General features: G+C 44.0%; 1 protein-coding gene across 1 annotated transcript in view; it reads left to right on the top strand.

Moving 5' to 3' along the window:
- LOC144893991 (protein cornichon homolog 2-like) overlaps positions 1 to 17,292 on the top strand; it is a 245,187-nt gene that overhangs the window by 40,119 nt on the left and 187,776 nt on the right. Inside the window, exon 3 of the mRNA XM_078785371.1 lies at positions 6,149 to 6,196. Coding sequence (XP_078641497.1) covers positions 6,149 to 6,196 — 48 coding nt within the window. The remainder of the gene's footprint in view (positions 1 to 6,148; positions 6,197 to 17,292) is intronic.

Here is a 17,292-nt window from a genome sequence, read left to right as displayed (position 1 = left end):
TGCGCCGTCCCGGCGGCGAACGAGTTTGCTCGCCTGCTCACGGAGTTCCCGGCCCTCACGCGGCCGACGTTTTCGGCCGTCGCAGTACGGCATGGGATCGAGCACCACATACCAACCACGGGCCCGCCGGTCTACGCCAGGGCCCCCCAGGGCCAGGTCTACGCCAGGTCTACGCCAGGGCCACACTTTTCAGAGTGCCTGAGTGTTTGGTTTGATTAAAGCAACTCGTGCCAACATCCCGGTGCAAGCCCTCCGGGCGGCGGACACGGGCCTCCGCCTGGCCGACATCCCCTTCGCGGACACTGTCCTGCTCTGCGACGTCTCCCAAGGCCAGCCTCACCCCATCGTGCCCGTCACCTGGCAACGCCGCATCTTCGCCTCCCTCCACGGCCTTTCCCACCCGGGCCGGGAAGCTTCCCAGAAGCTGGTGTCGGCGCGATTCGTCTGGCACGGCCTTCGTCGGGACGTCCGCGATTGGACCAGCACCTGCACGGCCTGCCAACGGCCCAAGGTCCACCGACACACCCAGGCCCCGCTGGCACCTTTCACCGTGCCCGAACGACGTTTCGACCACGTCAACGTGGATCTGGTGGGCCCCCTCCCCCCTCACGGGGGTTCACACACCTGCTCACCATGGTGGGCAGGACCACCAGGTGGCCGGAGGCCGTTCCCCTCGTCTCCACCACCACCGCCGACGTGGCGCAGGCTTTCATCGCCACCTGGGTCGCCCGCTTCGGCGCACCGGCGGACATCTCGTCAGACCGCGGACCACAGTTCACCTCCGAGCTGTGGGGCGCGGTCGCCCGCAACCTGGGGGTCAAGCTCCACCGTACTACGGCCTACCACCCCCAAGCAAACGGGTTGTGCGAGCGATTCCACCGCTCCATGAAGGCCGCGCTCATGGCCGGCCTTCAAGACGGCGGTTGGGCCGACCGGCTGCCGTGGGTCCTTTTGGGCCTCCGCACGGCCCCCAAGGAGGACCTCCAGGCATACGCCGCCGAGCTTGTCTATGGCCAGGCGCTACGCGTCCCGGGCGAATTCGTGCCCGACGCTACCAGTCCCTGGTCCGCAGCTCACCAGCGCTCGGACCTCCAGGAGGCCGCCCGACGGTTTGCCCCCGTGCCAACATCCCACCACGGTGACCCCCAGTCCTACGTCCCCCCAGCACTTCGCACAGCGGAGTATGTTTTTGTGCGTCACGACGCACATCGGGGGCCACTCCGGCCGCCATACGACGGGCCCTTTCGGGTGCTGCGACGGGACGACAAGTCGTTCGTCATCGACATCGGCGGTAGGTTGGACCGGATTGCGGTGGACCGCCTCAAGCCGGCGCACGTGGACGTCGACCACCCACCACGGGTGGCCCTTCCGCCGCGGCGAGGCCGCCCCCCGTCCACGGTGCCCCCCACTCGACCGCCCACCACCACACCGGACCCCCTCCCACGACCCGCCAGGGGTCGCTTCGGCCGGGTCATCAGGACCCCCCTCAAATTGACCCTGCCGGTGCAAGTCGATTCTGGGGGGACGTGTGTAGCGGCTACCGCTGGGTTTTCACAATCGCCTTGCACCTATCAAGGACGCGGAGCGATCACCATGCCGGGCTCGTCCAGGACGCCCGGGCAGGCTCGCCCTCAACTTGCCAGGCCGCAGCCAGGACGCTGGGCCACGCCCCCTCTCGCCTTTCCTGGGCAAACGCTCCGGGATAATATGTATATATATTGCTGCCCGATAAACGGGCTTTTCAGAGTGCCTGAGTGTTTGGTTTGATTAAAGCAACTCGGATGAATTCCAGCTTTTTGTCACGTCCATTCTTCCGATCGACGTGGGAGCCCCAGCTCCTTCAATATCTTCTTTGTTTATTAGACATCCTGCAGAAGCAAATGAACACTCGGTTTACTCTGCACGCATTGTACATCAATTACAGCGAATTTCACCTCCCTGCGCCTTGTATTTATTGTTACTCATATTAAAAAAAAAGCTTCTGTACACCGAGCTTGAGGCTCAGTTTTCAAGCCACTGTCTACAATTCCAATGTAGGAGACATAATTACTCTTTTTTGGAATCTTCGGGGTCCTTGGGGTCTTTTGGGTCTTTTGGGTGCTCAGGATCTTTTTGGTCCTCGCAGTCTTTTGTGTCCTGTGGGTAATTTGGGTCCTTTGGAGTCTTTTTGGTCTTCTGGGTCTTTTCAATATTTTCGGTCTTTGGGATTTGTTTTTGGTTTTCAGGGTCTTTAAGGGTTTTTTGGATATTTTGGGTCTGTGGTGGTATTTTGGGTCTTTAAGGGTGATGGCCTATTTTCAGTATTTTGGGTACTTAGGGTCTTTATGGGTCTTTGGGAAATTTAGGTGCAGAATGCATGGTGTTGGCTTAGCGGTTAGGGTGCCAGCTTGGGATTCTTGGATCCTGGGTTTGAATCCCGGTCGATTGCTGAATTAACACCAGGGGGGTTGACTCAGCCTGTCATCCTTCTGAGGTCGGCAAATTGAGTACCAGTTCACTGGTAATTCCCTGTGTGTCGCAAGAGGCAACTAACAGGGTTGGCGGCAGGAAGAGCATCCGGCCATAAAACATTGCTTCAAAAAGGGGACCACGGTGCCCGAAAAAGGCCAACCCCTGCTCTGCGGGGAATAATGGCCTCTAAAGGTGGTCTAAAATTGGTCAATGCATGGCTGGTGTTGCATGTGTCATAAGGAACAAAGGAAAACCACAGAGACAATTTACATACAAGGAATTATTCCTTATACCCTAACTAATTAGCATAGCTCCACCCCTCGCATGGAGACAAATACACACTTACGCCGAACACGCGGAGCTGACTTATTTACATCAAGGTGTTCTTACATGACATTGGGAGCATGGTAATCTATACACTCCTACCTGGCCTAAGGTATTTCATGAGCTACCCCCATAAACGTAACAATATTTTTCACACATTAAAAGCAAAACCATGTAGTTTTCATAATTAATCCATTATAAATGTTTGCAATCCTTATTAATGGCATTGGTTAGTTTACACAATGCAGTTTAAAAGGCTCTAAAATCCATTGCTCACCTGTGGCAGTGTTTACAGGATACTTAAGACTGTGTTCCTCAAGCTACATATACAGTGCATTCAGAAAGTATTCAGACCCCTTCACTTTTTTCACATTTTGTTATGTTGCAGCCTTGTGCTGAAATCGTTTAAATTCTATTTTTCCCTCATCAATCTACACTCAATACCCCATAATGACAAAGAGAAAACAGGATTGTAGAAAGTTTTGCAAATTTATTAAAAATAAAAAAACTGAAATATCACATTGACATAAGTATTCAGACCCTCAACTCAGTTCAAGCACCTTTGGCAGCGATTACAGCCTCGAGTCTTCTTGGGTATGACGCGACAAGCTTTGCACACCTGGATTTGGAGATTTTCTGCCATTCTTCTCTGCAGATTCTCTCAAGCTCTGTCAGGTTGGATGGGGACCGTCGGTGGACAGCCATTTTCAGGTCTCTCCAGATGTTCGATTGGGTTCAAGTCAGGGCTCTGGCTGGGCCACTCAAGGACCTTCACAGAGTTGTCCCTAAGCCACTCCTGCGTTGTCTTGGCTGTGTGCTAAGGGTCATTGTCCTGTTGGAAGGTGAAGCTTCGGCCCAGTCTGAGGTCCTGAGCGCTCTGTTTCAGGTTTTCATAAAGGATATCTCTGTGCTTTGCTCCGTTCATTGTTCCCTCAACCCTGACCATTCCCCCAGTCCCTGATGCTGAAAAACACACCCACAGCATGATGCTGCCACCACCATGCTTCACCGTTGGGATGGTATTGGGCAGGTGATGAGCGGTGCCTGGATTCCTCCAGACATGACGCTTAGAATTGAGGCCAAACAGTTCAATCTTGGTTTCATCAGACCACAGAATCTTGTTTCTCCAAGTCTGAGAGTCCTTTAGGTGCTTTTTTGCAAACTCCAAGCGGGCTTTCATGTGTCTTTCGCTGAGGAGAGGCTTCCGTCTGGCCACTCTGCCATAAAGCCCAGATCGGTGGTGTGTTGCAGTAATGGTTGTCCTTCTGGAAGTTTCTCCAATGTCCACACAGGATCTCTGGAGCTCAGCCAGTGACCATCGGGTTCTTGGTCCCCGCTATTACCTCTATTACCATTCTCCCCCGATTGCTCAGTTTGGCCGGTGGCCAGCTCTAGGAAGAGTCCTGGTTGTTCCAAACTTCTTCCATTTAAGAATTATGGAGGCCACTGTGATCTTGGGAACCTTCAATGCAGCAGAAATTTTTTTGTAGGCTTCTCCAGATCTGTGCCTCGACACAATGCTGTCTCTGAGCTCTGCAGGCAGTTCCTTCGACCTCATGGCTTGGTGTTTGCTCTGATATGCATTGTCAGCTGTGAGACCTTATATAGACAGGTGTGTGCCTTTCCAAATCATGTCCAATCAATTGAATTTACCACAGATGGACTCCAATCAAGGTGTCGAAACATCTCAAAGATGATCAAGAGAAATGGAAGTCACTTGAACTAAATTTCAAGTGTCGTAGCAAAGGGTGTGAATACTTATGTCAATGTGATATTTCAGTTTTTTCTTTTTAATAAATTTGCAAAACTTTCTAAAATCCTGTTTTCTCTTTGTCATTATGGGGTATTGAGTGTAGATTGATAAGGGAAAAAATGAATTAAACGATTTCAGCAGAATGCTGAAACATAACAAAATGTGAAAAAAGTGAAGGGGTCTGAATACTTTCTGATGCACTGTAAATGATGTGATTGCACAATTTCCTTGCACAAGTGTCGTTTGCTTGCATTTAATCTATCATCCTTTGTTCAGGTTGTGTGAAACAAACACTGCATTTACTGTGCTATCCAAATACATATGTGTACATGTGGATATACATATTTGCATATTTGAATAGTGTCATGAATAATCCAAATTTATTTGATCCAACCTACGTGAGTATATGTGTATAAATGCAGGGTGTTTTAATAAAAAGTGGACTATTTGATCGTTTTGTTGTGTAAAAATTACAATATATATCAGGTTCAGTGATACATTGATGGAAAGCAGACAGCATGCCATTTTCAAATCACTCAATATATTGCTTGTAATTGCCACATTCAATGTGTGCATGTATGTATATATATATATATATATATATATATATATATATATATATATATATATATATATATATATACGTATATATATATATATATATATATATATATATATATATACATATATACATATATTTATATACAGTATACAGGCAATCCCCGGGTTACGAACGCCCGACTTACGAATGCCCGTACTTACGTACCGACCTCCGTAAAGCGTATTATTTAAAAAATAGAGTTTTAAATTATTATTATTATTTTTTTCAATTTTAATTTTTTTTTTTTTTTTTTTGTATACAGAATCGAGGCTCGTGAAGGAGCTAACATTTATCACACAGGAAAAAAATCAAACAGACACACAAAGTATATAATAAGGGGAGCGGTAGACAAGATAAATATGAGAAAAGCTCTGTTCAAGCCACCTTTGATGTTTACTTTAAGAAAATTGACCAGCACCAGGTCCATCCTCTCCAACACCAGGCCCATCATCTCGGAGATATATATCAAGGTATGATCGTTTCAAGGTTTGCCAGACATCAATTGGAACGAGAGTAAGTGTTAACCTTTATTCATTATCTTTTCTTTTCTATCTAATCAGTTTAAGAAATGTTTTTTCATTTTTTTTATACCTATAGATGTTTTAGGTAAAATATATACTATATACTAAGACAAACATTTGACTAATTGACACTAGATGTGAACCGTACGTAACTGTTCCGACTTACGTACAAATTTGACTAACAGACAGACTTAAAAACGGAACTCGTTCGTAACCCGGGGACTGCCTGTATATACACACACACATATTATCTGGGAGAAATTGAATGAGTATTGATGTAGCTTCAAGACGATCTTTAACCTGACAACCAAATAGGCTTTTCTCTTGGTCTTCCTCAACGAGAGTGAGTATCCTGTATATAATAAATGTCACAAAATGTGTTGAATTTTGATATTGCTATATTTTTGGAAGCAACGGTGTTCATGCATTGTGCTGCAGGATTTCCTTCCAGGCTCAAATGAGGAGCTTAATGTGTGTTTATGTGTGTGTTCATGCTAGCAACAGCAAATACACAAGATTGAGAAGCTGTGCCGAATGCTCAAAAAGGTTGGTATGAAATTACATCTACTTACAACATTGCATTGCATTCTGCACCTTTTTTGTTTTCAATTGATTTTCGGGATGTTGTCGGAATTTGTACTTAGGGTGTTTGTAGATTGGTTATTGTGATTTATTTTGTCTGGTTGATCCGAAAAATAATAGAGAGAGAGGTCGAACATGTTTTTTTTTTAGCAGATGTGAAGGCTATTAATTTGATTCCAACAGAAACAAATATGTTCATTAAATTTTTACGAGGGTGAGATCTCCGTGTGTTTCACAATGAAATTTCAATTCCGGGTCACTGATCACACACGGAAATGCCCTATCTCTTCCAAACAGATATAGGCACCTCTTGTGAAATTGTCACACTTCTCATTTTACTCAGTATAAGGTGATGGGTATCCCCTGGTACTTTTATGTTTTCATTTCATTAACTGCATCTTTTGAGGTCAATTCAAATACTGTATAATACAATCGATTTTTGTGCCTTTTTCAATTTGCAAGGAAGCATCCATTGCAATGAAGAACAAAATAAAATAAAAATGCACAAGTTTGTTTCTGATGTAATAATGAATGAACTCTTGTGTTACATATAATGCGCATTTAGACATGCATTGCTAAACTTGTCATGTTATGCAATGTTAATACAATTTTGCAAGTCTACTGCCAATGCAAATACTGTATCTACATTTAACTGAGCAATCAATGTTACAATTCGTAGGTTATTGAAATTCCAACATTCAATTATCATAAAATCTGTTTTATTTGTTAAACACTCGTTTTTTTTATTTGTCTGATTCTCCTATCAGTTTTGTCCCAATTTACCTTTTGGCCAATATCTGTCCACCCCTTGTTGGTTCACGAGTTATCAAGTGACCACTATATTCGTCATGTGTGTGCGTCTGTCTGTGTGTCTGTCTGTCCGCAGCATAACTACCCGATGATATCATCCGATCTTGATGAAACTTGGGTGAGAGGTTGATATCATGATCTAGTTGTGTCCTGCGTAGAGTGGGCGTTTTGCGCCCTTTGTGGGCGAAGCCACGCCCGAAAAAGATGTCTTTTTAGGGGGTAATCGAGTTCAAGCTACATCTTCTCTGAGGGAGTTGTTGGAATCTGACAGGGTTTTCGGTATTTGGTTAGCCAATGTCATGTGTCTAGCCCCACAGAGCTCGAGTTTTCATTTTCGCCCCAAGGTCAAGGTCACAAGGTCACGAAATTTAGAAAAGGCGATTTTTGATGGTTTTATTACATTGTTCGCTTCCTGATAGGGTGAAATGTCGTACATGATCTTATATTATCACATACATAATGAAATACAAGTTTTTCAACAAATTTCAGAATCCTCGACCTTTGACTTTTGAAGGTCACAAAGGTCAAAGTTTCAAAGTTGTCGGAATCAAACCAAATTTTCGGTATTGTGTAGCTAACTAACCTCATGACTGATTATACATTATTTTCTATCTCATTTCAAGGTCAGTAACCTTCGTTTTGACATTTCAAGGTCACAAAGGTCAAACTTTCAAAGTTGTCGGAATCGAACCGAATTTTCGGTATTATGTAGCTAACTAGTCTCATAACAGATGACATTCCTATTTATATATTTTCAATGTCGGTTTTGACCTTTGTCATTGAATACCGCTTGCTCGTGAACCATCGTCGTCTCCTGACTTGTCTAGTTATTTTCTTCTGCGTCATTGTTAATGTTCTTCACCTCTCTCCCTCTGTCCTCCAGCTCTTTAATGTGCCTCGGATTTTATATTAAAAAACAAAGCAGAAAATTGTTTTCTCTCTCCATGGACTTGCTTTGACTCCAATTGTTATGGAGGCAGTTTGGCAATCAGGATTCGGCACTCCTGGTGAAATGAAATTCTGTTCTGCATCGCCTCAATTTTCTGCACAGCATCCAAGTTATCTCAAGCATATTAGCCGTACTTGGCTTTACGTAAATTAAATGGCAGTGTCGGCTCCAATAAGTTGGCTCAAACCTGCTGGAGCTATACGTGCTCATGTTTTTCTATTATCCTCCTTGCGTTTGCATTTGCAAGCTTTCACACTTTTTATTTATATTGGTTAGAGGCTGGGTTGTGGTGGGGTGGGGAGGAGGGGTGTGCTGCAGAAGCTGTGCAAGCCCTTCATCACAATTATGATTTCCATGCACAATTCCCGCATTACTGTGTGCTGTTCCGTCTGTGCCTTTATTTGGCCAAAAGAGCAGCATATAAGCCATGATTCATCATGAGTCTTTTGCAGGTTTTGGCAGATTAAAAACTGCTTGAGGCTATTCTGTGTGTGTATGCCCCACGATATTTTGTTCAATGTACTTCAGAGAGAATACTAATTAAATCACATTATATGTGGAATGTTTGTGTTCTTTGTTTGTGTTGTGTGTGTTTGTAATGTGAAAGTCCTCGCATTGCTTGATTTTGGTCAATATTATTTATTCAACACATGGGGCGGGTCTCCTGGTGGAAATATAGATGCATCTGAGATTTGTTACAGTATTCTCGCTCACCCTATGAAAATGGGAGACTTTGCCATATTTTGGTAGCTCTATTCTGGTCTTACTCCAACAGCTGTCTTGTCCCTTTTCAAACCCCCTGTCGCCACCTCCCACAGCCAGAAATCCTTGTAGGCCTTCGGAAACTCCTGACTAGACTTAATACCTTGTACCAGAATCCTTTGTCAAATTTATCCCTCTGCGAATACAACTTGAGATGTGGTTTGATTGGCTTGGGGGGGGGGGGGGGTGGGAGTGAAGGAAGCGCTGCCTCTGGGTGCCTCCTGGCACTGTGCTGTCTGCTAACCCCTCACCTCACATAAATTACCAACCCCAGATCCTTATTGTTTGTCACACGCTCCAGAGGCAGCCCTTGCATTATGTAGTCCCAAAATCTTCATTATTCTTCCACAACCCCAGTACCTTACATTTCCTTATATTAAACTGCATCTGTGAATCATTTGCCCATTCTATGAAGAAATCTCGACTTCCCTGAATCTGCTCAACTCTCTGCTGTTAGATCTACCTTCCCTCCAAGCTATGTGTCATCTGCAAATCTAGAAAGCCAAATCTTATCTCCACTATCCAAATTGGTGATAGAAATTATCACTAATAACGGTTCTATAAGTGATCCCTGGAGCTCCCCACTACTTAATCCTCCAAGCCAGATATCTTCCCATTTACAGCCAACCTTTGCTTCCTATCATTAAGCCAGTATCAAATCCATTTGGCTACTCCGGCCAAATTTTGACTAGTCAATTCACTCATCTACTAGTCAATTCACAAGCTCTCACTGTAGCCAACAGCGTCCCAGGTAAACATGGTCGTGGTCGCTTTTCTTTGTCCTTTGAGAGATCTGCTTCAAAAAAGCTAAGTAATCATTCCAGATTCATCTGTGTTGCTGTAGATTTTATATTCCCTCGTTGTGTCGATTGGCCATCGTATTGAGTGCTCACTCCTTTGTATTTTTTCATGCTCAGTCTACTTCTTTCAATCCTCCATCTCAGCCTTGGACAGGTTTGGGCATACTTGTTTTTGTTTGTTTGTTTGTTTTTCTTTCTCCATAATTATCTCCAAACCCAGGACGTATTTTCACAATTATTTCTGTCCCATTATCCACCACCATCATTTTAATTCCTTCCTTATACCTCCTGTTTAATACAATTATGATATTTAAAAAAAGATCAAATTTTTTTTCCCATCTTCCGATTGTCCTTCTATTCTTCGGTCTTCCTTCCCTTTCTTCCCATTCATTTAAACCTTTTTAAACGGAAATTTTTAAAGTTAAATTTTCCCACATACTTGCTTCCAAACACATTTCACCCCTCTCTCCATTTCTCGATGACTCGTAAACCCTTGCCTTATCCACAATCGTGTTCAATATACAGGGCTGTCTTTCTTCGTGCCTTTAATCATCGTTTTCATCCCAATCCTGAGAATTATGGCTTTGTCTCTCTGGCCCTGGAATCCTTATATCCAACCCTATTTGTACTGTGTGTGGGACTATGATAATAAACTTCCTCATGTCAGTACCCTGCCCCACATAAGCATCACAATTCTGGGTTTCACCACAACTGCTGGTGGCTCCCCAACCCAATCCTGCTTGGCATCCCCTGATTATGTGTTCATCCATCTCATGCCCCTCCACTCCTTTATTCCTATATGTCCTACCTCTTCCTGCTTCATTCACACTATCCTCACCCCCCCCCCCCCCTTTTTACTCCCTTTACTCCCCACCCCTCCATGTTTGCTTCACTTTCCACATCCTTCTGGATTCCCCTGAACCCCACCACCTCTTTGCTTCCCCATGTGTCCCAGCCGCTCTCTTCTCATCCTGCGTCCCAGCCGCTCTCTTCTCATCCTGCGTCCCAGCCACTCTCTTCTCATCCTGCATCCCAGCCGCTCTCTTCTCATCCTGTGTCCCAGCCGCTCTCTTCTCATCCTGCGTCCCAGCCACTCTCTTCTCATCCTGCATCCCAGCTGCTCTCTTCTCATCCTGTGTCCCAGCCGCTCTCTTCTCATCCTGTGTCCCAGCCACTCTCTTCTCATCCTGTGTCCCAGCCACTCTCTTCTCATCCTGCGTCCCAGCCGCTCTCTTCTCATCCTGTGTCCCAGCCACTCTCTTCTCATCGTGTGTCCCAGCCACTCTCTTCTCATCCTGCATCCCAGCCGCTCTCTTCTCATCCTGCGTCCCAGCCGCTCTCTTCTCATCCTGTGTCCCAGCCGCTCTCTTCTCATCGTGTGTTCCAGCCACTCTTCTCATCCTGCGTCCCAGCCTCTATATTCTCACGCTGCATCCGGGCCCCTCTCTTCCCTCTTCTCCTGCATCCAGGCTGCTTTCTTCTCCTCTTGTGCCCTGGTCCTTCTCCTCTCCCTCTGTGTCCCATCCCCTTCTTACTTTACCATTTCCCCGTAACTTTTCTGCATTTCCAGCATCCTACCCCCTTTATGCTTACCCAGCGCCCTGCTCCCTTTCTGTTTCCCTAGCGTCCCTCTTCTTCTCTAATTCCACAGTGCCCTTACCCCTCTCTTCTTCCCCAGCATCCTGACCTCTCCCTGCTCACCCCACATCACATGCCACATCCTCCCACATCTCCTCTCTAAATTCACTCACCTCTCTCATCTTCCTCCTCCCTGCCAAGTGCACTTCCTCCATTATTCCTAATCTATGGACTTCCAACATCCTAAATCTTTACTCCAATTTGACAGATTGCTCAATCCAAGCTGCCACTGTTGCAGCTGACATTATCTGCCTAACAGAATCTTTCCTCCCACAGGATGTCCCCGATTCCTCGATGCCTCTCCCTGGGTATTGTCTTTTCCAGTTTGACAGGCCTGAACTCCATTCCAGCAGCAGAGTTGCAGTTTATGTCAATAATTCCATTTCCCACGGTCTGTGTGGTACTCCTAAGCCCGAGGAGTACTTTTTTTGACTGATTTTCCTCCACAACCCCTTCCTGTTTGTCTGTGTGCTGAACCATTTTCCTAACAGGGACGACTCGATTTGCATCTCCCTCTGCAAACATAGACCATTTTATAACCACCCATTCCACTCTCTCTTCCTCATATGCAGTGATTTAAACTGTCACCATGCCAATTAGCTGGGTGTTGGCAGGGCCAATCAGAGGTGGGACCACGATGGGCATTTGGCCTGGGTCTCAAGCTCAAAGAGGGCCTCAAATTTAGAAACCTGTTTTTATTTTGGCATTTGTTAAGTTTTGCGACTTGTTGTTTTCATGTGCCTCCCTATCGGACCAAATTGTGCCATACACTGTCATCTTAGTGATGCAAATTTAAGCAGGTAGATGTGATTTGGTGAAAGACATACATTTTTAAAAATTGATATCGATTTTGTCACATTAAATATTAAAAATGTTAACAAATATTATTGGAAATATTTAAGTTCTGATAGCACAATAATCAATATTTGACCATGATGAACGTGTCCTCTCAAATTAGCTGATTATATAAACAAACCACAACCAGTAGCTGTTGCTGAATCAAGTGTTTGTTGAAAGGTAGAGAATTGTTACATTTTAGTGTCTTTTACACTTTTACGTCCAGTAGATGAAGGAATGAATTTTGTGTGAGAATTTTCATGATTCGGCCCAGTCTTGTTCTTCATCAATGATTCTTCGGATTCCCCAGAAAATTGTGCCTATCTCTTTGCTGATGGTTACACCTTCATCCATATCATTACTCATCCTTCAGATATAATCAGGAGCTTGTCCAACACTTGGAATATGTCTTTAATAACCTTGACAAATCACAAATAAAATGACAAATAACCCTGCTATTGATGTTTCTCACTTTCTAATTTTTTTTTCCTTTAATTCTGTTTTAGCTTTAGCTCTTCCACAAGTCTCTATCATGTATACTTAATTGCTTTGAAATTATTCAAATTGTTCCAGATCCATTCCTTACTTAATGTCTCCAACACATTGCTCACAGATGAAGTCAAACGTATGAGTCTATGGTTCCCAATTCTTCGTTGGATCCTTTCTTAAAAGCAGCTTCAACGCTTAAAAATGGTGGATTAGGAAAATGACAAACACAAGTTAGATAAGCTACAGATGGCCATGATAAACAGAAAAAAACAACAATGGCCACAAAGCTGACTTTCCTCATGGGATCAGAATCTGGCTATTAATGTAACTAATTATAATCTGGGCAACCAATCAATAAACTTAGACAAATAAGCATTTTACTTGAGTGTGATGGCTCTCCGACTGAAATATTGCTACATTTGTTTGGAATGTTATTTTCATCTTCATTACCAAAGACTTGCCTTTCTAATAGCAAACACGAAAGAATGGCCTGCCTGAAATCGAGTTTGAAAAAGATGCAGCAAAGTAATTGGGATGCAAATTTCGCCAGACCACCTTGAAGCCAAATGGTTGTAGTTATTATCATGCAAAAGGTTTAGAGAACCTAATTAGAGCCTCCACAAGATATGTTATGATTCTGAAAGAAGCTGCTAAAAAAGAAGTAATGAAAGCAAAATATGGTGTTCATTACTGGCTTTATGAAAAACACAGGTGCTGTTTATAAAGCAGCTGGAGCAGTGTCTTTGTTGGAATCATTCTTTCTACAGTAGAAAAGTTTATTGCAGCGAAAACAGTCTTTACAATGCATTCATTCAAATATATACAGACTTGGCATTTAATATGGAATTTTTTTTTTCCTTGACTTTGGTTTACTTTCTGAAATCAGTATATCAATCTGGTGAGTTTCTTTTACCCTTCGGTGATGTCTTTGTTGAAAGAACCATGTCACCGATTGTCTTTCGCAGCAAGAAGTCAATAACAGGATTATATCACAGGTGGCTTGACAAAATGTAAGGACAGGTACATTTGACGATTGGCTTCACAATCGGGTATACAAGGGTTGTTGCGTTCTGTATAAGTGGAAAACACTGCTGCACATCTACAAAAGTTATTGCCGCTTCCTCTCGAGATGGTCCGTCAACTTGACAATGCTGTTTGTCATGGAGTGGTGGCTTTACGAAATTCTGGCATGAAACAGCGTGCTATTGCTCGGCAGTATGGTATCACTCAAGGTGAGGTGTCAAAGATCCTGAAACGAAATGCTCAGAGGGGTGTCCCTACTCCAATACCGAGGCCAGGACGTCCACACAGAACCACAAGGAGAGATGATCGCCAGCTGCACCGGTTAGTCTGCAATGGCCGTACCAAGTCAGCTAATCGGCTTAGGGCAGAGTGGCAGCAACTGACAAATGTGCCTGTATCCAGAAGGCCAGTCAACCAACGACTGGTTCAAGCAGGCTATCGTGCCAGGCGTCCCCTGAGAAAGCCACGCCTGACCAGACAACACAGCCAGCGCCGAATGCAGTGGGCCAGCAAGCACCGTCAATGGCAGCCAGGAAACTGGAATCACGTGACCTTCAGTGACGAGTCTAGATTTCTGGTCTATGGTCAAGATGGCCGTGTCCGAGTGTGCAGACAAGTGCATGAAGCCCACAACGAAGATTGTATAGTGCCAAGAGTCCAAGCTGGAGGTGGTGGGTGACCGTTTGGGCTGCTTTTCATGCAGGGGGCAAAACTGACCTGGTTGTTCTGAATGGAAACCTGAACCAGTTCAAGTACAGGGTCATTCTGGAAGAAACATTGCTTCCATTTGCTCGTGCAGCCTTTCAAGGAAACTTTGTCTTCCAAGATGACAATGCACGGCCTCATCATGCTCGCATGATCCAACACTTTCTTGCTGACCATGGTGTAGAGCATATGGAGTGGCCTCCCATGTCCCCGGATATGAATCCGATAGAGAACTTGTGGGCAGAATTAACGCATCAAATCGACAACTTGGACCAGCAGCCGACCTCTGTGCGTGAATTGCAGCAGGCTATTGTCACTGCATGGCAAGCGATTCTTGTCCAAACCTTGGCAAATCTCGTGAACAGCATGCCTCGACATGTACGTGCTCTCCTGAATGCTCGTGGGGGTTACACGAAGTACTGAACTGTAATTTTACTGTCCGTAATCCCAATCATAATTTAGCTTTTGTTTTTGTTGAATTTTTTTTTGGCTAATGTGCAAAATAAAGAGATACTTCTGGAAAACGTACAGAAGTTTAACACAGTACTGTCCATGAATTGAGTTTGATATCAGTTTACATCACTTTCAAGGATCAATTTATTTGCTCCGAAATGTAAAATGTGGTTTTTGTTTCTTTTAAAGGTCACATTAACAAAATCTCGAATAATTTCAACATAATTCCAATGAACTTTTGGTTCTAAGTCATCTTGAAACGTAAGTTCACCCCTACAAAAAAAATATTCCATATTAAATACCAAGTCTGTGTATATATATATATATATATATATATATATATATATATATATATGTATATATTCTAACGTATTCCTCCCCAAACCCCGGTTACTGTGCACCTCAGAGTCTCGAGCGGGAACACGGCAGAAAGATTTGTTATTTTGAGTGTTCTAATAAAACATGGTAAAACCACACCAATGCAATGGTAGAACAAATGCTCTCGGGCTGAACTTGCTGGGGCGGCCTGGCCTGAACAAGTTGGCAGTTGTTTGGAATCTTCTCCACTTGTTGATGATCTTCCAGACAATCGAATGATTGATTTCAAATTGTTTGGAGATCTTTTTAAATCCCTTCCCAGACTCGTAAGCATCTATAACCTTCTTTCTGGAGGCCTCAGAGAGCTCTTTTGATCTAGGCATGGTGACGCCGCACACTTCAACAACAAAGAGCAAACCAAACTAAATGTCTGAGGTTTAAATAAGACAGGTTCCTCCAAGATTCTCTCTAACGATGTTCTAATCATTTGCACCTGAGCTGGTGCACCTGATTCTAATTTTCGGTATTTGAAGTAGTGATAAATGTAGGGGTGTACTTACTTTTTCCACATGCGAAATTTGCATTTATGTTTATTTAAATTATACAATGGACTACAAAATGTAAATGTTTCATGATATTTGTTATATTATATCACCTGTATCTATCAATATTGTTGAAATGAAGATCAACTAGCTGTATGTTGAAATATGTTGAAAAAGTCAAAACTTTACATGGGGTGTCCTTACTTTTTCACGTTACTGTATATATATATATACGCGAGAGGCAGTCAATAAGTAACCTTAAAATATTTATCACAACTTGTTTATTGCATGTACGTGTGTCACAATGGTGTTATTTTTCAACATAATCTCCATTGCTTTCAATGCATTTTTTCGAGGGCTTTACGAAGGCCTGGATTCCTCGAGAAAATATATATTTTGGCTGCTTGTGTAGCCATTCGTGCACCACCTATTGGACCTCTTTGTTGGATCAGAAATTGGCTCCACCAAGCGCCTCTTTAAGTGGCCCAAAGATGTGGTAATCCCAAGGGACGAGGTCTAGATGAGGAGTGGATGAGGAGGAGACTCAAAATGCAGGTCCTCGATTGTTGCAGGTGTAGTGTGGGCAGTACGGGGCCGAGCATTGTCATGCTGCAGCAAAAACACCGGCAGTGAGTAGTCCATGACGTTCTGATTAGATTGCTGGTTTCAGATTATTTTTAAGGAGGTCGCAGTATGATCCACTGGTGACTGTGATCCCTCTGGGCATGTAATGCTCTACAAATGAGCCTCGGCTATCCCAGAATAGCGTCAGCATCACTTTTCCGGCGGAAGGCTGTGTGTGTAATTTTTTTGGGCTTCAGTGAAGTCGAATGGCACCACTCTTTGCTTGCCCTCTTCATTTCTGGCTGAAAGTAGTGGACCAGCTTTCATCTCCAGTCACTACGTGCTGTAAGAAAGCATCGCCTTCCCTTTCGTAGCGTTGCAGAACTTCTTCACATGCGTCCACTTGATGTTCTTTCAGTTTGATTGTGAGTTGTCTAGGCACCCACCTTGCAGACACTTTGCAGCACCCCAGCACGATGTGAATGATATGGTGTGCTGAAACATGGCTAATGTTCAATTTGGAGACCACTTCATCCAGCGTAATACGACGGTTTTCCCTTAGCACGTGCTTAACTCCTGCAACCATTTCTGGTGTGTCGGGTGTGTGAGGCCGGCCCGAACAAGCAGCGTCTTCCACAGTGGAAATTTGCATTCATGTTTATTTAAATTATACAATGGACTACAAAATGTAAATCTTTCATGATATTTGTTATATTATATCACCTTTATCTCTCAATATTGTTGAAATGAAGATCAAATAGCTGTATGTTTGTGAAGAATCAGCTCTTCGTTTGCAAAAGAAGTCCACAATAGCCTGGAATGGCGCAGCTTTATTAAAGAACCAACTTATACAGATCCGGAGGAGGCCAAGACATCTATAGCAAGAGCCAGTCTCATGCCACGTCAAGCCTTCCTGAAAACACATTGATTCCCAGTCCATTTATATAGGGACACGTTTTATCAGGAAATCTCCGAGGGAACAAACAACACTGGGAGAGGTTCCTCCCACCGTTATCATTCGGGGGAGTCAGCCCGTCCTTATCATTTGGACCAAATGTTTCTCTGGGCTCCGAGAAAACAGAAATGTAACTCACAATGAGGAGAGTGTATGCTTAGCCAAACAAACCCATATATTTTATGGGTTTGTGTACATGAGTAATCCAAAGCATG

This window comes from Myxine glutinosa, chromosome 1, assembly GCF_964187855.1.
Source record: "Myxine glutinosa chromosome 1, kmMyxGlut1.1, whole genome shotgun sequence".
NCBI classification, from domain to species: domain Eukaryota; kingdom Metazoa; phylum Chordata; class Myxini; order Myxiniformes; family Myxinidae; genus Myxine; species Myxine glutinosa.
Note: the sequence above shows the minus strand (reverse complement) of the source record. Positions and strands in the feature narration are given on the sequence as shown.